Source organism: Prenolepis imparis, unplaced genomic scaffold (assembly GCF_030444845.1).
Source record: "Prenolepis imparis isolate NDT839.2.m4 unplaced genomic scaffold, iyPreImpa1.0 SCAF_239, whole genome shotgun sequence".
NCBI lineage: Eukaryota > Metazoa > Arthropoda > Insecta > Hymenoptera > Formicidae > Prenolepis > Prenolepis imparis.
Window position 1 is genome coordinate 1 of NW_028141397.1, and position 22,942 is coordinate 22,942.

The 22,942-nt window shown below is 35.8% G+C and overlaps 1 protein-coding gene across 1 annotated transcript; it reads right to left on the bottom strand.

Annotated features, from left to right (window-relative positions):
• Positions 1–4,410: 4,410 nt before the first annotated feature.
• LOC145948097 (uncharacterized) lies at positions 4,411–22,930 on the bottom strand. Its single transcript, XM_083057856.1, has 6 exons — positions 22,770–22,930; positions 7,616–8,446; positions 6,921–7,205; positions 5,917–6,234; positions 5,041–5,645; positions 4,411–4,898 (listed from the first exon to the last, which is right to left on the bottom strand). The coding sequence occupies exons 2-6, from the start codon at positions 8,420–8,422 to the stop codon at positions 4,412–4,414; spliced, it is 2,502 nt and encodes an 833-aa protein (XP_082913982.1). The 5' UTR covers positions 8,423–8,446; positions 22,770–22,930; the 3' UTR covers position 4,411.
• Between the last annotated feature and the right edge of the window lie 12 nt (positions 22,931–22,942).

Below are 22,942 nucleotides of genomic sequence, written 5' to 3' on the forward strand. Positions count from 1 at the left end.
AAAATTCAGACTAATTCAAGTCGACATAGGTTTGGTGTAAAGTCGATTCGGGAAATTACGCGCTACGAATGCGCGATTCACAATATGCGAGAGAGAAACGTTTCACCGATGCATCTAAATGCAACGAATGCGACACAACGTTGAATCCTCGTACAAACTTTACTTCGTCGGAATGATCTTGCATGAACGGTTCTATGAGATATGTCAAAGTGTCTATGAGATAATTCATAAAAGCAACACCGCGCGTTAATGATGCCCGATAAAAAAAATTGTCAGAAGCTAGCGTGACTCTATATTTCAAATGGCCTCGTTATGCTAATTTTTCCATTAACATTAAAGACACTGTAGATAGAAACTGTATAGTCAATTAATATAATGGACTATGTTTCGAGGCGCAAATATTTAAATAAAATAATTAATATAAAATATAATAATGATTATTAGGTCATCGATTAATTAAAAACAAAGAAAATGTAATTAATTATCAAATTTCTTGAATATAGCCAAGTCAATTAAAATAGCGGAAATCAATCTGGCACTATAATTACAAATATAAAAGTTAAATAAAATTAATTCTAAACATAATTAAAATCGCGAATGCCAAACAAGTAAAAAACATTTAATTAAGAAAAGATTGCTTTCTATTGTGACTAAAAGAATATGTAGAAAAAACGAAGCGTAAAATACCTTATACATATTATGGATTTGAGCTCGTAATTTGAGTTTCCGAATCGAAGGAAAGCATTGTACCTTGCCATCACATTTTTCCTCGCAATCTGTCGTTCGACAGGATATCAACGAACGGTGAGATTCCGCCGATCTCACCCGGCATGCCTATCTATGCGTTGTTTACCTGACCAGATACGGAGGAGGTGGACGCGCCATTACTGCTACAGAAGATAAAAGATACGCTCGCGCCACGCCGCGGTCCATATACATATATAAATACCTCTGGGGATCTCTCGCGTATAGCGTATACGTCGTGAGTCCGTGGAAGAGAAGGTTGCCGGAGGTTGGATAGGGCCCGAGAACGAATAAGGGAAGGAGGATGCGCGGGGGTGGACGACGAAGAAGCAAAACGTATGGTCAGTAGCTCGCGTATGTAACATACTATCTTGAATATGCGCATACATCGCAAGCCGGCCACGTATTCTGAGAATCGGTTAGGCGATCGAGTGCGCGGGAGCTGCCCGTCTCTTCGCGTAATTATCTTCCTTCTTTCTTTCTTTCTTTCTGAATTCCCCTCCTTCGACATCCGGAGCGCGACGCGTCCTGCTCCTTTTCTGTCCCACACGGTCGCCGCTATCGTCACGTTCACCCCGATATCTTTTATTTTCGCGCTGCGTCGACCTTGCATACGCGACTACGCGAGCACGCGTCTTGTTTTACAGGTAACGAACTCCTCGCCGCCGAGGAGAAAGGGAATACTACGCCTAAGCAGAAATACCGAATGATCGATCGTAAGATGTTGGACGTTTTATTTTTATATAAGTTAATTCAATTATTCTCGTAACTGTCACAATTGCTTATATTAAAAAGATTACAATGTAGAAATAGATTTCTGAAAAAATTGTTAAATGAGTAAGAATTTAAAAATTATTTCAAATTTGACATGTTATATAAAAGAAAACCGAAAATACGATCATCAAAGTACATCGTTGCTAAATATGTACATAAAAAAATATAAAGAAATATTAAAATGCTCGTATTTACATATGCATAAAGACAAGAATTAAAGTCGGCTAGTTTACTTTTTAAAGTAAAAAGTCAAAGTGCAAAACTTCTTAGTTTCTTTCAATACAAAATTTTTCTTTCGGCATCATTACATTTCTCATGATCTTTGAAAAACTTGCCGCAGCACGTTAATCTTTCACGAACACGTCTCATTTTGGAGTTAACGAACGAGCTTGCCAACTGGCCCTTGTAGAAGATGACGCATATACTCCCCCTTTACGGGCCTTCCTTTTTCTATTACAAGGCAAAGTGGAAACGACAAGTAGAGGTGGTGAGAGTTCTAATCAAGGTAGCTTGCTGGAACTTCTAACTCCTTTCGCTCGGAACAGGATGTCGAGTTCCAGGTACGTCGATCTCGCGTTCCAAGCTACAGTAAGCTAAGCCCTAAGGAAGATTATAGGATGTCTGCATAGAGATGGTCCGAGTTTGCACGGAAGTGATACCAAGAGTCTTGTCGAGATGAGGATGGAGAATGATTTTCGAGGATAAGCTGAGCAGGATCGTAAAATTAGTCGATTAAATAATTTAAAGACTCGTTGAAACTTTATAAAACTAGTTTTGATTTTCTTGAAGCGCTACCATGTATAATCGCGATTTCTATGATAAAATACACGCAGATGTATGTAATCTGCTTGTATTAAATAAAATTCTCTGTTATAAGATTAATTATATTTTTTATGGTATTTTTTTCGTGCAGTATAGTATAAGATTAATTATTAGATAGTAGTAATTGAAACGGTATCGATCAAAATTTCAGAACAGTTTCCGAAATAATGTAAAAGTTTATTGATAGTTATTGACAGTTTAAGGATTTGCCAATTTTCTTAAATGAAACGAACATGGAACGCGGAAGGGAAAAGCTTTGTCAGAAGACGAATCAGCATTGGAAAAAAGAAAAAACAATATCAGTAGGTACGTCGGAGCGTGTAAAACTAAAGAATGACCGAACAACAACGGTCAAACGTAATCCCTCGAAATGGTCGGAATCGTGGCATTAAGCGAAACCCTCATGACTCGAGTTGCATGTTGAGACTTTTGTCCGGTCATTCGGTTTCGAAGCCGTTCGGATAGGAGAATAGGACGGTGGCTGAGTGTTGTAACAGAAGATAATGCGTGTATACGAGAAGTCCGAGGAAGCAGCGAAAGCGGAAGAAAGATAGAAGGAGAGAAGACCGAAGTATTAATGTATTTGCTTTATAGCAACCGCTCTACGAGCAATGGTTTAATACTTATGTCAACCGCGTATGCGTCATCCGAGTTATACACAAATACCTTTGCAGCAGCCATAGAGGCGCTCATCTGCATACGTTAGTATTAAAGGAACACGTATATATCCGTCGTAATGCGAGCTTGTTAAATACCGAAATACGCTGGCAACTGTGCATGCACATGTGTTTTTCGTAATCTGGTCAGAAACATGTGCCATTGATAAAAATGACATCACATTGGTTATTTTATATATTATTAATTAGAGGAATATATTTCGATTTGTTGTAGACTGCTAGTAGATTGATGTTACATTCGATAAAATATATATGATAAAATATTTTGTCGGATATATCAATCGACTATTAAATAGAATATTCTTAGAATCTTGTGTATGATAAAAAACTCTAGAAATTTTCTATTTGATAATCGATCGATACCATAGTCTATTAATCTATATATTTTAATTATCCATATGTTATATAGCATCACAAAAATATATAATACTACTCTCACGAGCTATACATATAATGGAGGTCTGTTAAATAGTGAAATGACCGGTGGATATATATATATATATATATATATATATATATATATATATATATATTGTTATATGAGATGTTAATACGACGCCCGTTGTCGGGCTAGGGTGTGTGCATCTCTTCTTTCTCTCCGTTTCTCCTTTTCTCTCTTTCCAGTTCGCGACGTCTTACGTTCGTCTCGCTTCTTTTCTCTCGTGCATTTTCGATCCGCTCTACCTAGTCTCCTCCATTGGGCTACGCTCCTTTATTTTATAGTTATGCAGCGAGGACACTTTTACTACGACCGCGCGAACATTTCGCGGTTCCAGCTCGCGGCGAATGCTTTTATTGCCGCGGGCGTTTTTGCATCCTCTCCCTTCCCTCCCATTTTCCAGAATACGATGTCCTTTATTTATTACAAAACGGTCACGCTGCAGAAAGAATAGCGTCGAAATCCATCGAATAAAAAAAGACCAAAAAAAGTAAAATATCAAATAGTGAATCTATTTTGATTTTGATTATTTATGTATAAATCAATTTAAATAATAAAATATCCCATCCCATATAAAAAGTTTATTTTGCATAAAATGTACCTAACACGTCTTGCACGTTTGCACCGTTTTTGAATCGGGAATATATATTTAAGATTGACGTAATGCACTTATATTCAGTTACTGCAAACGCGTTTTTTCGTCTCTTGCGAACGATATGTGATTTTTTTTCTTACACCAGAATCATTAAAAAAAGAGAGAAAGAGAAATTATAGGGATATTGTACAAGGCAGAAATTTATAAACGGATAATTTTAAAATTTAAAATAGCACTATATACAACACGATGGCACACATAAAAATTAACAAACAAAAGAGATTATTATATTTTTCGTTACTTATGGAACGAAAAATAATAATTTTAATAACACAATTAGATTAGACTGGAATGTGCCACTTACTTTGTATAAAAACCTTCTTTGCACTCTGAACAGCTGAAGCTTCTCCGACGTCCAGTTTTGTCCAGAGACCCTGGTGACGAGAATGCACATATCCTTTGATGCGCGATGAGTTCCGCTCTTCTCGAGAATGAGATTGAACACTTGACACAGGGAAAGGGCTTCTCTCCAGTATGTTGTCTGATGTGATTCCGTAGCGTAACTTTCGCAAAAGCCTTCTTACAAATCGGGCACCGATATTTCGGTAATAACTTGCTCGAACTTGATATTCCTTTGTCAGTTGAAACTGTACCAGCATGAAGGGCTTCATGAAAGATGAATTCACCTTGAGAGTCCGTTGAGAAGATGCAGTCATTGCATTTCCATTCTTTTTTCACGTCTATTCTTTCAGTCGTATTGAATTTATTATTCTCGATACAATTACCTTCTCGCGTATGTCTAGTGACATCTTGCGACAGGGCAAACTGCGTGCCACATCGAGGACATCTGTTTAAAAAAATTACAGAGTATAGACATTATATCGGAATATCTAAAAATATTGTGAAAAGTCAAAAACGATAAATATTGCTTTATTCTACATAGGATAACTATGAAAACTGTCTATAGTATTAATAATTTATTAAATTACCTGTGACAAAGTTTTGGATGATTCTGGAGAAGATGACTTTTGTGTGCTGCAAGACTTGACTGTTTTTCGTCGCAATGAGGACACTCTCGCGTCACGGTTTCCAATAGTCCTTCCTGAATCTTGCGTGCTTTTACAACCTCCTTGTGACTAGAAGTTCTTCGATGTACTACTGCTTCTTGGGCGGTGATGAAATTCATCGAGCAGAACGAGCAGAAATATGGCGCCGGTTGCGCAGCCTCTGCAACTTCGCTCTTTTCTTTATCTTTGGCGATGTGACAGATTAATTGATGACGTTGAAGCGCAACCAAGGACCGGACAATTTGGGGACACAGATCGCATTTGATACGTTGCTGATATTCATCTGATGCGGTATAACTTGCGTCGTGACCGGTCTCTTTGGCATGCAATCGTAGCTGGAAATTGTATCGAAATTGCCGATTGCAACTACCGCAGAATAATGCTTCTTGACGACTAATTACTATCGGCACCGAGCCGTTCATCATCGAAACCACGTCACGATGACTCGTACTCAAAAGATGAGATTCCATCATCTTGCTGTCTTCGCACCAAAAATCGCATGAATTGCATCTACATCTACCACCACTCTGAGAAGAAAAAAAGAAAGAGAAAAAATATATATAAAAAGCTTTTGAGTATCCAGATGTACGAACCAATCAAGTTTAATTTATATTTTAACAAGTACATTTTTTTATTCCTTATTTAGTATTTGCATGGAATAATAATTCATCAACAGGTGCAAAAACTATACAATACATGAATTTATACATATATGTATAGCCCGAAAAAAAAATCAAAAATAAATTATAAATTTGAAAAATTGTTCATGCTTGTTCCAATTAAAGATCGACAACTTACGCGTTCTAAAGTCTTGATATGAAGATCAGAACGCCAATGAAGCAAGAACGTTTCCTCGGTGTTGCAGTAAAAACGACAAAGAGCGCATTGGAAAGGGCACTGTCGTACTACATTCGCTATGTTATCCAGCAGGAAGCGACGTGCGTTTGGACTGCAAGGATTCACTCCTGCCACACGGCAATGATAATGGGAAAGCAAATGTTTACCCATCTGAAGCCTCTTCACGCGCGCGTGGCACATCTCACATGAGAGAATCTCCTTGTCTCTTTGACGCAAACCTTTCTTAATTTTCTTTTGCTCGGGCGCTTCTTTCGTCCTCTAATAATACAATATAATTATATTGTTTGTTTTAAAAGTTTAAAAAAAAATTATCTATATCTAATCTATGTAAAAAAATATAGACATATATACATATTAATTAATGTTTGGATTATTTCTCCGCTCTTGTGTGTAATTTAAATATTTTCAAAAAACAATGTTATATATCTTATAAAAAAAAATTTCTTAAACTTCTAATACATACAAGAGAGTTAGAGGTATACATATATACCTATATAAAGAAAAAACTTTTCACAAAAAGAAGCAGCGATATAAAACTTCAACTGCATCACGTAGTTTTCATTGAATCTGAGAAAAATTTTCTTTTCAAAGATAAGAAAACATATTAAAGTAAACATATAATTGTATAATTTCAGTCTAAATTAATAATTTTAATCAATTGATTGAAATCTTTGTTCAATCTAATGTAATAGAATGAATGATATTATATTTTATAAATAATTAATTTGTGGAAAGATTTTATGATATGACAAATATTTATTTCTTGTATTAAATTTATATTTGCTGTCGTAATAGATTAAAAAATAGTAATATATAAGACAACAACAAACATTAACAAAGTAATCTAAAAAGTTCTAAAAATTAAAAAGAAAAAAATATATAGGTATATATGTTAGTTTTAATGCATGGTATTGTTAAGAAGTTATTATACATTATATATATACCGCTGTAAACGAAGCCTGCCTACTAGTGGCCATTCTTTTGCTCGCGCGCAACTTTATTCTGCGCGGTAAATGGAGACCGTCGTCGATCTCTTTAATGCTCCTTCTGGCGTGCAAAGCAGAGAGCACATGCCTGTTGTAGACCAATCGTGAGGCAAGCTTCCTGCCGCAAGGAATGCACCAATATCCCGATTCGATATCCGTTCGTGCACCCGGTACCCATTTCCCTCGCGTGTGTTCTGGCGGCGGCTGTCCGGATGTGTTCTTGCTCTCGTATTCCTCGATCTTCTGTAATGATCGATGTCTCTTTGTCCAACAAATCATCATTGCTCGCACAATAATCGCTTGGGCTCATATCACGTTACATACATTTATATCACGAAAATGAAGATACACGAAATAATTTTGTAATGGGGAAGAGGCAAAGAGAAGGAATGAATGTGTGATTAAATAAGGTTAAAGGATAAAACAAATTTAAAGACGTGCATTAATTTAATTTTATTTGTATTAATTTTATGTTTTCGTCTATTGTATACTAATATATACTCCATTGATTTTGCTGAAGAAAAACTGTTCATCATCATCATATCAAATCATCATATACTTTTTTTTTAAGTATAAAGACATGCTCATTTTAGGTCTTAAATTATTTATGACATAAAATAACTTATAATTTTGAAATAATTTCTTTATCTTACCTGCGATGTCTCCGTAGGTCTCCATTTGCCACCAGTATACGTTGGCGGTGGATGTTCTTGATGATCATCGTCCGGATCCGCATCCTCCTCATGCATATGTGGCATGTCCTGTGGCAAATCGCCGAGTCCAGGCTTCCACTTTCCGCCTGTATGATCTCGCGGTGGACGCTCCTGATTTTCGCCGTCGTCAGAATCTGAATAGGAGTCATCTTCTCCCAAGTCGTCGTCCAGCATGTCGTCTTCAGATTCGTCGTCCTGTTGGTATTCGAAATCATATCTTGCCAGCTCCTTGTTCTCGCTATTTCCCAACGCGAGATCGGCGAGAATTGTGTCATCCAACCAATTCTGTTGATCTGATACTATTCGCTGAGGATTCTCTTGCCTCTTTCGATCGGTTTGTTTGAGGGATTGGATGCATAGGTTATCAGTTGGATCGTCCAGATCGCTGACAGCAAGTGACATACTGTGAAGCTTATCCTTCACGCCGACATCCACCTGACTTTTTTCCTTCTTTCTTCTGTCCTCTTTCTTGAATTTTCTATTATTATCCAGTAAAGTCGGCGCTCGTCGAGGATTTGATTTTGCGCTGCTTTGTAGCTCCAGCGAACTAAAGAATGCGTCCGCGTTTAAAATTTCGGGATAAGATACCGTCGTCGGCGTCGAAGGTGACTCGTGAACAGTCTCATTTTTATCGTCAGGAGGTCGACAACCTGATCGACGATGCCGTACATAATTGTCGAGACCGTGTACTGTCAAATTACACTTGATGCAAAAATGAGTGTCATCGTCGTCTTCGTAACCCTCCATTGATTAATCTTAAGTAAAACTGTGCTAAAATAATAAAAGTAACAATTGTTATTAGCGGCACTCTCTTATATTAACTTGGGAGAGAAAGAGAGAGAGAGAGAGAGAGAGAGAGAGAGAGAGAGAGAGAGCAATAATTTTTTAAAAATATTTATTATTATAGGCTTCGAAGAGTGTATCTCGTGACGCGGCAGTGTGAGAATTTGTAGTTAAATTTATAGCTGTGTAATGTTGTTATTGTTTTAAACGTACAAATAAATCTTTAGCAAAACAAGCTTTCTCAATTTTATTTTTATTTTTTTTTTATCTATCATATCGTAATAAGTATTACACACACACAAACATTACATCATAATTATCTTTATTTCTTTGCTTGCAGATCTTTATTTCTAGTTTTTATATTATAAAGAATATTATAGATTGAAGGACATGTGTCTATAATTATCAACATATATGATATTATTATACATATATCGACAAAAAAATATATATATTTCTTTTTAATATTGAAATTTATTAAATAATATATGATATAAAGAAATAAATGGCGCGTGTGTAATCACGCGCGCTTTATAACAAATTACAATATTATTTTAAATTCAATTTTATTCATCTTCCAATTGTCAAAAATTCATGAAATTATAATTCAAAGATATCTATAACAATGTATTTATAAAAACATAAATGCTTATGCTATATATTTGTCAAATTAATTTAAAGTATGTGTTTCCCAATACTTTGACACTTTTTGAATTCCCGAATAATACACAACAATCAAATTTAAACAACGCATTCAAATCTAAAAGTACAAAGTTTGGAAAGAAATAGACAATTAAAAATCTTTTTATTTCGATAACGCCTCTGTAGAAAAAAATGGTTAAAAGTCTATAAAAAGAAAGCTTTTTTCAGCTGTTACTTCGTTGATTCGATAGCAGGAATTCATTTGTTCACGGTTTTGAGCGTATGCAACACCGCGCAGTGAATTCGGGAATCGTTTAGCTGTCATACCCCGATCACGCGTCACACTACAACCGCGTCATGGACAGCTCGCTGAGGACAATCGCGTTAGCGAACCGCAGTGGGCAAATTGAAGGTCCGATATTCGCGCAGCAGAAGGGAAACAAGTTGACGCTTCGTGCGGGCCGGGGGGCAGGAAGATCGGTCGATGCCGCTTGGCCGTTATTCGGACGACGACACTTCGCCTCCCAGTCCTGGCCACCCCTCTGCAGCTCTCTCTCTCTCTCTCTTCCCCCCTGCCCCCTCGCCACCACCTAACGCGTTCCCCTTTCAACCGGCAGCCCGTGCGCGTCCTCTGCCTCTGCATCACCCCCGCCCTTGTTGCGCCCTTTCTGTTTCCCCTTTTCGAAGTCTACGAACCGGCGGCGACCTCCGTCTCTCCGTCTTATTAAGCGGAGAAAACTAGCGAATGAAATTTCCATCCGAAACACGCTCATCGGTGTCGTCTCGCCCTACCCCCTATTCTTCCCGCCGATCGGCTAATATCCCGGTTCCTGGTTTCGTTGTCGTTTGTAGTTTACCTTTGACGTGACTGAAATTCGATTTGCGTATAGTTGAGAGAAGTTGCAAAAATGTTTTTCTTACGACATGACCAACTTAGCGCCCGGGTTAACCGTCCTCGATCGAATGCCGCGTATCACGCGTATACTCGCATACACAGAAAAGACCGAACGAGCCCTTTGTGGATTATTCCCCCGTTGCCGGTATACCTCTGAAGAGAAAACTTGGAATAAAATTTCACGGAGAATTTTTTGTAATTTGTCCTTCCGATATCACAAACTATGCAATGCAAACTGTTCAAGTAAGGCAGCATATTGTATTGTAATTTTATCATACACACACGCACTTATACACACACATATTGTGTCATAATAATATTCAATAATGAAGTTTCTCATACATTTTTCAAGATATATTCACATGATTATAGTTGCGTGTACAAAAAGTCATACGCAAACATAGATTTGTAAATGCATTATTATGAATTCAAAATAATGAATTATTTGCAAACCTATGTTTGTGTGACATTTTTTTATTGATATAATATATAATGCATAGGATAGACAACGCTAGTAAAGTCTAATAGACAAATATTAGAATATTCTGCATAAAATAAATCAATTTTTTCAAAACGAATTAATTCAGAAATTACTTTTTTGAATAATTAATTAAAAGACTCATCGAAAACTCGATGAGTAAGTATCAACTTTAATTTGTCGAATAACCTGCTTTTAATAGAGATGACGGTAAATGTCCTATATGTATATTCGCATTAATTGCAGAACGAATAAATGAAACCATTTTGACATTAACTACAAACAAAACATGAAGCTAGATAAAAATTAACAGATTTTAATAAAAGACGCGATTAATACGACAAATTAGATCTCTCGAAACATAAACGATTCTATTATATATAAATCCGTCGTATCATGTATGTAACACGTGTACGACATTAATAAGGAGAACGATTGGCGCGAGTATTGTGGAGGGTAGATAAACCAAATGGACAGATTTACCGAGATTTACGAGTATTTGTCAATAAAAAACACGGATAGCCGTTAATTGGACGATCCTCGTGAACATCGCTGAGACATCGATACGTCAATATAATATCCATGGTTGACGCATCGCATGGCACTTTCAGCTAACTCCTCGTTGATTGAGGATCGTTGGTAACTAATCCCTAATTACGGATCGCAATGTGTGGAAAAAGGACGCGCACCTGCTGCCAGTAAGGTTCGCGTAAACGCGAGATTGCTCTTCGAAATAACCTTACGATTTGATCGCAAAGAGAGAGAGATGGGAAAATATGAAAAATAAATACTTGTTCAATTATCGTTACGAACGAATTTTCTATAATTTGTTATAACATGGATTATATTGTGTGTGTGCAAATTTTATTGTGTCAATAAAATATGTATTATATGTATATGCAAATATTTTAACACATATAAATAAAAGGAGGAAAAATTGTAAATTATGCTATAATGAAAAATATGGATAGAAATACCGCGCGCGTGTGTGTGTGTGTGTGTGTAAACTTTTTGATATTATATGTAAAATTAAGATGTAAAAAGTTATTATGTAATGCAAAAGAACTAATTTGATAGAATATGGTATTATACATAATTTAATTATAATGTACACATAATTTATGTTATACTGAAAAGACTAAAACGGAATTTCCACGAGTAATAATAGCACACAGCCTTTACCGTGCCTTCAATCATCATCACTAATCTGATTGGAATGATCGAGGGTCCTGCGCTCTCTCTTGCTTTTAATGCTCGCTATAATTAACAATAATCAGCGCGACCCTCGAACAAGAATGCGCCCGTCTCGCACGACCCCGTCACCGAAATCGAAGCCTAGAGCCTAGAGCAAGTAGAAGACGAAGAAAAAGGCGACGAAGAGAAGGATCCTTACGGGACTCGTCGAACGAAATTAGACGATCTCGATCCGAAGCCATAAGCGGCCACGACTCTATTCCCGCAGACTCTTTTAACCTCCTTTTCATCGTTCTTCTCTTCTCCGTCCAGGAACGATGAGATCTACCGAGTGATCGTATGAAATCGACTAAATCTCCCTAACGTAATTCCGCTCAATTTGTTTGTATTTTAAAAAATAGCAACATTTGTTTTTTTTCTGTTTTCAATAACAATTTTTAATGAATAAAATAAAATTAGAACATAGTGAAAATAGATGAAAAATTTGTCCACTATTATGCCAAATGTTTTGTATGATTCTATATACACATAAAAAAAATATTTTATTATACATATATATAAAAAAGTATTTCTATACTGGTAATCTTTATAAAACTTTAATGTGAATCTAATATCATCATACATATAAATAATGAATATATCGGTTATATATGTATATAGTTAAATTTTTTGAGTTTGTATCTAGAGTTAGTTCAAAGAATAAGCGAGTCTCTATAAAGGCCCGCATTATCGAATACGACGGACAATGTCCAAAACCTGGTTACGCTCCTAGATACCATTCAATGTTTCGTACGTTCGCTAAGAAGTAGCGAGCACACCCTTTCGACTTCGGTCATTCGGGGCATACCAACTAGGTAACCCTTCGTAGGGTCAACGAAGGACCCGGAAACCATAGCAAGGTGAGCTCGCCGCATGCGAGCGTCCAGTAAGCAGAGACGGGATGGGGGCGGTTTGCCCGAGAAGGGAGATGGACCGGAGGTGGACGAAGTGAGAGGGGGGGGGGGACCGGGAAGAGGGAAGAGATGCAAGGTCCGGGGAATATTGAGCCGCTCCGTTAATGTTTATAACGACGTTAGACGTTGGTGTCCCCGGCGGCGCGTGTGTAGGTGCTACGGGATAGGGTAGAGAGGTGGCTTCGGTCACCCTCCGCACCGTACCCGCCGTCTCTTTTTCTCCCCAGATCCAACGCTTTCTCTCTCCTTTTCTATTCTCGCAACGGTGGCGGAGGCAGTGGCAGTACCGGCAGCAGGACAGGAACTGACATAAGCGCGCGAGTGTGTATGTAGAGCACGTACTCGGGGGCTCTCCAGTTCGACGGAGTGGGTGGAGTGGGTGGTCGTGAGGACCCCCCTGTGTAAGGGGTGAAGGGGGAGGCGGATGGAGGGTGAGTGGGTGGTTGAAGGTGACGGAGGAGGGAGGGGGCTGCATTCTAGCAATGGGATGAGGGAGCCTCTGTCTAATCGATGCCGCGGCGGTGCGCGCTCGCCCCGCTGGCTATTACGCACCTTAATGTCCTTTTCCCTCGCCCCCCTTTCCCCTCCCTCCTTCCCGTCACCCCCCGTCCGGCCAGCCACCCTCTCGACGGCCTCCTCCACCTTCGCTGTTCCGCGCGCTACCCGCCGTCGTTGCCGTCGCCGCTATTCCTTCTCACTTCCTCTCCCTTATTCCGCGGTTTCTCACAGCGACCGCCGTCCTTCTCTCGCTTTCCTTCCTTTCGTTCTCTCCGGCACCGAGAGAGGCGGCCATGACACGTGTCAATCTACCGCAGACGCCCGATCGATACCGACGGACCTCGGCTTCTCTCTTGGCGCTCCTCCGCTTCTTCCTTCGCCCTATTGCCGACAACTGCCACCTCCTCCCTCCCCCTTCCACCCGTCACCCTTCTCACTCCACCTTTCACCCTTTACCCCTCACTAGCCAGGGAGCACCCTGCAACGAACCTTCTACGAATACTGTACGCTAGGCTAGCACTAGACGTCTGACTTGCTGTCTCTATCAAGATCGGTCTCTATTCGGACATGGAAGGAGCTTCGTATCCAGTTTAAATGTTTTCGAGTCTGATCAATCGGCATAAGATCTTGGTCGTCTAAAATTATGTCGCTTAAGATTTAAATGAGTCATCATGTTTTATAAGCTAATAGGTGAAACGAAGCCTTATGTAGAAGCATTTGCTTTAATAATATCATTTAAAAACAATTTGAAAAACATTCAATATTGACTATGATTGTAACATTTGCTGACAGATTTAATATAGTTATCCGAAGAATACCGGATTCTAAGTTACAAGGATGTTAAGCAATCAGTAACTTTGTGGAACAAACTTCCTGCGTGGTCAAAACTTTTCATAAAGTGCACGATTATTCATAACGGTTCTGAAAGAAAAGACCTGTGCGTATCTTGAAACGCATGCATTTCCATGACACAATTTGTGTATTTTATTTCATAATTGATCATTAAACGCGATGTTAGACCATTTTAAAGTTTTATAATAATGATAAATATATCTATATATCATAAAACATAGAGAGAAAAGGCTATCTAGAAGACGAAACAATGTCACATGTAAATAAAACATTTCGATATAAAAAATAATAATAAACTATATTTTGTGTGTTTTGCAAAAGCACAAAATAAAAAAAAAATATATATATATATATATATAATGTCATGCAATATGTGATACATACATATGACTTATTCATTTTTCTCTTTCATATTCATCTCTTGTACAAGACTACATCGCAGTTTATATATATATAAAATTCTGATATGATATATTTTTCTCAATATTATTTTTATTATTCGTATATGTAAATAATTTTTTTATTTGTTCTCAAAAGTTCTCAAAAGAGATATAGTAAAATTATTAAATTAGAAATTATATAGCTTACTGATAAACAATACAATTAACATCACAAAATAACTATATGACTAGACCTGACAATTCTTGTAAAACAAACTAGGATTAGCAATATATAAACTACCCTTACGATCTAAAAATTCCGTCTACCAAAAGCTTATTTATAACGATATGAGAAAAAGAAAAAATATACTAGCAATTATATTTTCAATCATCGGACCAATCTTTATTTTAATATTTAAAAAATTGCTGTTTATGATTGTATACGTTAAATATAAAATATCGATTTTGTATATATAAATATGTAATTATAAATTCAAGATTATTTTAAAGAAATGATTAATTTGTTTCAATACTAAATAAAAAAATTAATTTTTTACACCATTTATATATAATATACTATAATATATTGTTTCTAGTTAAAAGAAAAATTATTATAGTAATAATTATATGTATATATGTATAAAATTTCAGACTTGCCTTTACTACGTAAATTAGCTTTTATATCTTATTTAAATATTGCCATTTAAATATCATAATAAAGCGGTATATAGAATAATTTTTCTTTGATATCGAAGTGTTCTTTAAACAAGTAGTAGGATTAATTGCATTAAGAGAATGTCGACGTGCGTGAACGAATTACAGCGCGATAACGCTCCTTAAAAAAGTGGAGAGATAAATTAACGCCTTCCATCCACACCAATACTACGCTTGCGTTTCTGGTGCTTTATACTCGCCAAGTTCGCAATATTATCGCTCGCATCACTATGAAAAATTATATCATATCGCATACGAGCTTGGATAGAGTCCATTGCAATCATAACATTTAAACATTGTGAATAAAAACATTTGAAAAAATTAAAGCTAAAATTTGAGAAATAATAAATAATTGTAAAAAAGAATTCAATATATATAGATATCTACATACAGTAAATATTCTTTGTAATCTTTTTCTAGATCAAATATGGCTCATATATATCATGTATATATATCAAATATTGTTTACACATTTTCAAAAATTGTACGAAATTGTATTCTTTAAAGAAATTTTCATTGAAAATTTCATTGAAAAAAGCATGTGTGGAAAAAAATGTGTTAAGTTGACAAAGTATGAATGAGTTAAAATTAATATTTATCAAAAATATTATTTGTGAGTACGTTAATATTTTTTTTATCAATAATTTTGCTTCTTATAAAGTCTTATAAAATCAATAATAATATTTTAAGACGAGCGAAATGCATGTATAATTGTACTATTAGTATCATTAATTTATTAATTAGTTTTTTCTTCTTTTTTTCGAAGATTTTTTTCATACTTATTAATCATATTTACATACTTACATACACGTGTGCGTATGTGTGTGTGTGTAAACCTCAGCAGTCTAGATAATATATAGAAGTCTGTGGTGTAAACCTTCATAATTATATTTATATGATATAAGCGAAATATAAGAAATAAATCCAAATATAAAAATCTTTAGATCTAGTAAGAGTTCCGTAAGACTTATAATTCATTTTTCTTCTGGATATTCTAATATCTATACTATACAATTTCTCTCTCTTTCTTTCTCTCTGTCCTTTCTCCTCTTTTTTCTCTCTTCACTTCTTCCTCCTCCCCTCTCTCTCTCTCTCTCTCTCACTCTCTTTCTCAAGACATATATAGTTCTAACTATACAACGCTCATGTTTAGGTATAACTCATGAAGCTTTATATAGATCTCTCTTTAAAAATCACGCAATAGACAAATTCTATCAACAAATTTAAAAAAAGACGAATCGTAACAAATGGACCGTAGGGGGTTCATCTGCGACTTCTCCACATCGAAACATCACAGCAATTATTTTCAAACAGGCCGTCTCTATGGTCGATTAATCTTTTCATCCGGTATTCGAAGGTATTCTAATCGCCGATTCGATCGCTAAAGTTTTTTGAGAATATGCGAAAGTTACTTCGTTGAAAATGTGATCTCCTTGTCTCGCATATTCTCCTCTCCCTTTCAAATCCGACCTACTCCGAACCTTTCTATTCTCTTCACCCTTCTCACTTACCGACTTTCCTTTTCGTCGTTCAAAAAAAGAATGTGGATGATTCATAGAGGTCTCAGGAAGAAGGAACAAATTCGGGGGAAAAGAAGATGGAGAAAGGAAAAAAAGTAAAAGCGTCGCCGACATTTCTTTCGTGCAAAAAAAATCCTTGCCTCTCCGCCTTCTTGTCCAATTGATATGCGTTATGCACGTTGCGCTTCGCACAATTGTTCTTCGTCGAGATTCTAACAAATTTCTCCATCATCTATCGGAACGTTTCTTCCCTATAAAATGAGCGGTGAAAAGTATATGTGTCGCAATTCTTTTGACAAAATAAAAAAAATAAAAGGATAGAAGAAAGTGGAAGTAGAGAGAGAATGAGTAAGCAGAGAAAAAAAGAGTATGTGTGAGGCGTGTTAAAAAAAAATAAATGTAAAAACCTATAACTCGCGCAGATGCAATTCAATTCGGCAACAAACACGAAGTATTTAACCGACGGCAATCGACGTCTGTAAACTATTTGGTATACGCAATTTTTTCTGCCGAATTTATGGCTTCGTGAAGCGAAATGTCGATAGTAGATCTATTTTCAAGCATGTACATGCGAGCGATGTGCGTGTGTCCATTGTATAGTGTTATGCGCCATCACGCACATAAATACATATATACAAACATGACTGCCCACGCAAATGTCAGTTCGCTATTCGCTAGGCAAATCTTATTTGGCCCCTGCATTACAATTTTTTCAACAGATTAACAATGAATTTTTTTTGTTGGATATGTTAAATATAAAAACTTCGTAGCATTTGTATAAATATCGCAATAGGTAGAATCTTTACTTGCATCTACAAACACAGCTTTTTATTTTACGATTATTTTTACATTCTACTATTAATGCAATGAATTATTTCACTCATATTAAATTAAATAAATATTCTGCAATTTCGTCTAATTTCTAAAAATGTTTTTAAATGCAAAATAATAAAAAAATTAATCTTCCCGAAAAAGCGATAAAATACAACAATCGCCCAAGTTTCCAAAAACGTAAGAATAAACGATCGACGGAATAAATCTTATCAATAACGATCATAATAAAACTTGTTGTCATTTAATAGGTTGGCAATGCGGATTAACAACTACACATGCTAATGGTCCACAAGGATTTCGACGCGCGTTGGATCGAGATTTAGGTGAATTTTCGTGATATTATGAGATAGACATTTCCGCTTTGCTATATCAGATAGCTTCAGAAAGGGATGCACAGTGCTTTATTTTATGAGGTGCACTTATTTTGATTCTATAGAGAATTGGCTGTATAAATGAATATACACACATATATACACGTAAATTTAAAACGCAAACGAACACTGATCCACATTGTCACATTGTTGCACAACGGGATGCTTTTCGAAATATTCGCAAGTTTTAGTGCCTGCGGATGCATTCATCGATGGCACTCGGTAGCGCTCGTAAAAGTAATCCCGCTGTCAAAGGAAAGACACAGACACATCTAAAGCCGAATCCAGATCAGGCAAACAATCATAACCGAATGTGCGTGAAAAGATCTTAATTATTAATTTTTTTACAAAATAATTTTTTATACAATTTTTTGTAACAAAGTTATTTTTTACGCAGTTCTTAATTCATTTGATCTGTACTCACAGTTTAATGCGTTGCACGTGAGACCATTTTTCGTTTGCGGTTCACTGGTAACGATATTGTATTTATGTAATCGCAGAAATAAAATTTATCTTTCTATCAATTATATTAAATAAAAATATTATAAAAAAATTATATATCTATTTAGTTAAAGAAATTGGACAAAATATGCACTCTTTAGTCGTGACAATTAAATTATAAAATATGAGGATGGCATATCATTCTTGTTCGTTTCTCGAAAATCATATTTATTCATTCTTAGAGATTCTTTACGTTTTATGCAGTTTTTAACGTCAATAATTTTATGCATGGCAATAGTAATATTTTATATTTAACAAGAACGAGAGATGTAATTGCGACATTAGTTGTTTTCTTTAGAGAATACGGTCATATCGTTTTTTTGACCCGTATAGTGACCGTGTGTAATGCTTCGAGTTACACTGGTTGGATAAAGTTTGCCATTGGTAAGACGTCGGAAGAAATATTAGCCTGGACGGAACCTTCCGCGCAGAAAAGTTATCGTGAAGTTATGAGAGCCGTCCAATATACAAGTTAATAATATATTGAAGAATTTATTTCATGAATCTAAGGTGACTGCAAGATACGTATTTTCTTCGGCAACCGGACGTTGTTGTCGGCACTATCTAGTTTTTCTTCTCTTTGAATCAAATACAAATATCGTATCGCGAGTGTATCTTACATATCGCAATACTTATATCAAAACAGATATTCATACATCTGTATGAGAATATTTTAGTCTTAGAAGTTGAGCATTTCCTTCCGCTCACCTATATTATAAACCAAACTAAAAAATGTATTTGCTTTTTAAACTTCAAGTAGGTATTGATAAACGTTGTGCGTACGTGTGACAAATTTGTATAATATTAACAATTAAAGTTTTTCATGTGCATTAAACTACAAGATAATAAGTAAATAACAAAAAAACGTATATGCGTTTTTTATTAAGTCTCGGAAAAGATTTTATTTTATAAAAATTTAGTTTAAATTTTTAGTGAAAATATTTAATGTTGCACTTTAAAAATTGCACAATAAATAAAATTGTTTCAAAAAATTTATTAACAGAAAAATATTTACCAATAAAAAATATTAATTTATTTAATAAAATCTCAAAAAATAACTACATGCAAACATTAACACCTTACATAAACACATCATGCTAGTAAGATTTATTATTATATATATATAATTTTTAAATTTTATATATAAATTATTTATAAAATACTTATATATTTATATATAAAGTGTAAATATAGTTTTAATTGGAAAAGATATACAAATTCTTTCCATAAATCTGGTTAATGTCATAAAATTAAATGCGATACTCAATTATACATATATATTAATAATATACGCGCTAATATAACGTGCGTACAAGTTTACTCATTTATTAATTAATCTCGTTGAATCGTCTTTCGAAAATTCTCGCGAGTAATTGTGGACAAGCGATAACTTTTTTACATTTAATCGATTTATGCTTCTATATTTATTGTTTCTAATTATATATATTACTTTGTCCCGCGCGTGTCGCAAACTTCGTTGATATTTGGTCAAATTTCGCATTTAAATACAAGATTTAAATACATAGATTTTATTCGAGATACGGTCCCTGGAAAGAGCTAGCGATTTCAGTCTACAGCCAAGTTGCCCGATGAGAATGTCACCTAATAAACGATCTCGTAAACGTCGCATCGTGAACATCGTTGGCGTCGAATTGGCTTGATGCGCGCAGGAACGGTACAACCTCTTCAACCTGTCTGCGAAAATAGTGCGACCGTCGCCGAAATAAAATGCTTTTTGTAATATCCTATTCGCGTTGAGTTTTAGATGATCGCAAAAATGCCAGTTTTTTTGTTAACAAATATAAAATTTTTAAGGTCTCAAAAACTGACGTACATGTACTACTAGAAAATATTATTCGTTCTGACGCGTGTTGCAAAATTATAAATTAAAGTTACGTAAATACAGTTTGATCAAGAAAGATTCGAAATCGACACATTTCTTTGTTCAGATCATTTTTAACTTTGCCTTTAAAGTATAGAAAAAGCACACATATAGCATATTAAAATTAATTAAAACTTTAAAACATTATTTAACATTTAATAATCAAATATTAAGAATAAGAATATTCAATAAATCTTTTAATAAATTATTGATTCATGTTAATAATACATAAGTAATATGCGTTAGGTATTAAATTGATATGATAAATTGATATGATAAATTTACATGCTCATATAACATAATTAATTTTAATTATTTGGACGATTATACATATACATATATAGATTATATATATGAGAGAAAGATATATAAAAGACTTCACACACACATATCCATATATTTATAAAATCGAATCATGATTATAAATGCCATCAAGATTATGAAATGAAAGTAATTCATGTTGTGTAAATTTCCATGCAAACGTGGAAACGTATCTGTATCATATTTATCTCATCTCCATCAGTATATTTATTCACCAATATATATAATCCAAAAAAAACTAGCATTGCATTGCAGGAGAATGCTTCAGTCTCCGTGAAAATGAGAATCAACGGCCATAATCATAAACCAAGGTACATCTGCATGCGCGCTAACGAAAAGCCCATAAGTACGGCTATGCCCTTCCACTCGGGAATCCAGTAGGAGAAAACGCCAGAAAACAAAAAGAAGAAAGAGAAAAAAATCTCGCGGCTATAGTCCCTCGTTAATATTTGATTCGCCAGAACGACAGACGACCGCCGGTAAATTGGGCGTTGGTGCACTTTTAATTGACAGGAATGTTTAGCGATAATGAACGCGCGTCGAGTGGTAGGAGCCAAGGATAAGTCGAGAGCGTATGCCGACAGTAGAGTGGCTTCGACGACGACGACGACGACGACGACGACGACGACGACAGGAGAGAAACAGCGCAGCGCCAGAGCCACGACTAGATAGAGACGCGGCAGCAGGAGCATAAACATCCTCGGCCCTCGGCCCCCGATCGTGGCCGCGAGGACGACAGCGGTGGCGGCAGCAACGGCGGGGGTGCATCGCGCACGTTCTGCACCGTGGGCGTAGCCATTCTGTTCCTACCACGGCGGTAGGGATGTTCTATGACGCTATAGATCATGCGGGCTCCGCCCGATGGGCGGGATGTGTCTGCCAGTTGGTACAGTTTATCCCGCAGAGCCGCCAATGTTGCCAGCGCCTCCACCGGTGCTCGTTAAAACGAGCTTCGTCGAGCTGAGAGAGCGCGGGATGATCGTCGGGTTCTTTGGAAATGATATTTTCGGGGAAACATCTCTTACAAGAACCGAGAGATTCGGAAAGAACTTGGAGAAAGAAATGAGTTTGAGAGAGCAAAACGATGAGAGAGAACAAACTGATGTAGTTTAAGAATAAATATACATATATGTAACAAAGATTCTTCTTAAAGTCATTCATTAGAAAATATCTTTCATAAAAAGATATTATGAGGATGATATGATATGATTGCATGTTATAGTATCGTTTTTGTATAATGTTGTAATAAACTTTATGATAATTTGTCGATGATAATGATGTAATATCATGTGTCACATGATGATATTTTTTAAGTTATTTGTTAAATTATAAATATAAGTTTTGCAAAATTACATAGTATATTATTTTCCTCAAAATTGTATTTATCAGCGATTTATAAAGAACTTCAACAATATCGACGCAGAGTGTGTTTAAAAGTAATACATTAATAAACATTATTTTTACTATGTATAATCGAGAAAATAAAAAAAAGCAATTTTGCGATTTTGTTAACTGATTTCTTTGATCTAGCGATCAACTGGCTATCGATATTTTGTTTAAATGTAATTTGATTCAGGATATTAAAAATGCAACACGGTGGAAAGTATGTATGGACATGATTTAACAGAAAAAAAATGATTCAGTAAAACTTTAATGCTGTTGGCAATGTATAATAACAGATGTTGATTTAATTTTTTAATTAAATTAATTTTCCAAATTTTGCATATAATAAAAAGCAATTTTCTCTTTTTCTCTCAATTGATATTTAGTTTTATACACGCACATTTAACGCACAGTCTATCTCACCTTTTTGTCAGCTATAAGCTAACGTTATATTTTCCAGTATAATAATATTTAAATATGCTCAATAAAAAAGAAAGAGAGAGAGGGAGAGGGAGAGAGGGAGGGAGAGGGAGAGAGGGAGGGGGAGGGGGAGGGGGAGGGGGAGAGAGAGGGAGGGAGAGAGAGAGAGAGAGAGAGAGAGAGAGAGAGAGAGAGAGAGAGAGAAAGAGAGGGAACAGAATAAAAGTGTGAACGAGAAAGAAAATGAGTATGAGAGAGAAAGAAAGAGAAACATGTGTTACGAATTGTACGTAAATTTAAAATCTAACGAAGAAAAAGCATTCAACAATCAGTTTTATAGCTTTGTATAGCTACTGTGCGTTTTTGAGGTTAAGTTTCGAAATACGTAGAATACGCTCGATAATTGGATTTCTCAGCTTACTTACAAATTACAGTCTTAGTTTGCTAACAGACAATATCGATCAAGTACTCACTTTGACTAGCAGTAACCTTGGATGCGATCTCTTAGCGAAAATCCCGAGAAATTCCTAGGTGTGGCTCCGCGTCGCCGTAGTACCGTAGCTCGTCACGCAGCAGCGCCTCTCGTCTCTCGCGGCAGCAATCGGAACTACCATTACTATTACAGCCAGAGCGACATCTCCCCCCT

Bases quoted from the DNA above. Each gene is read 5' to 3' on its own strand.
- LOC145948097 (XM_083057856.1), bottom strand. From the start codon at position 8,422: ATGGAGGGTTACGAAGACGACGATGACACTCATTTTTGCATCAAGTGT. The intron at 7,206-7,615 runs GTAAGATAAAGA...CGATCATTACAG, and splicing joins GACCTACGGAGACATCGCAG to AAGATCGAGGAATACGAGAG. The intron at 5,646-5,916 runs GTAAGTTGTCGA...TTTTCTTCTCAG, and splicing joins ATATCAAGACTTTAGAACGC to AGTGGTGGTAGATGTAGATG.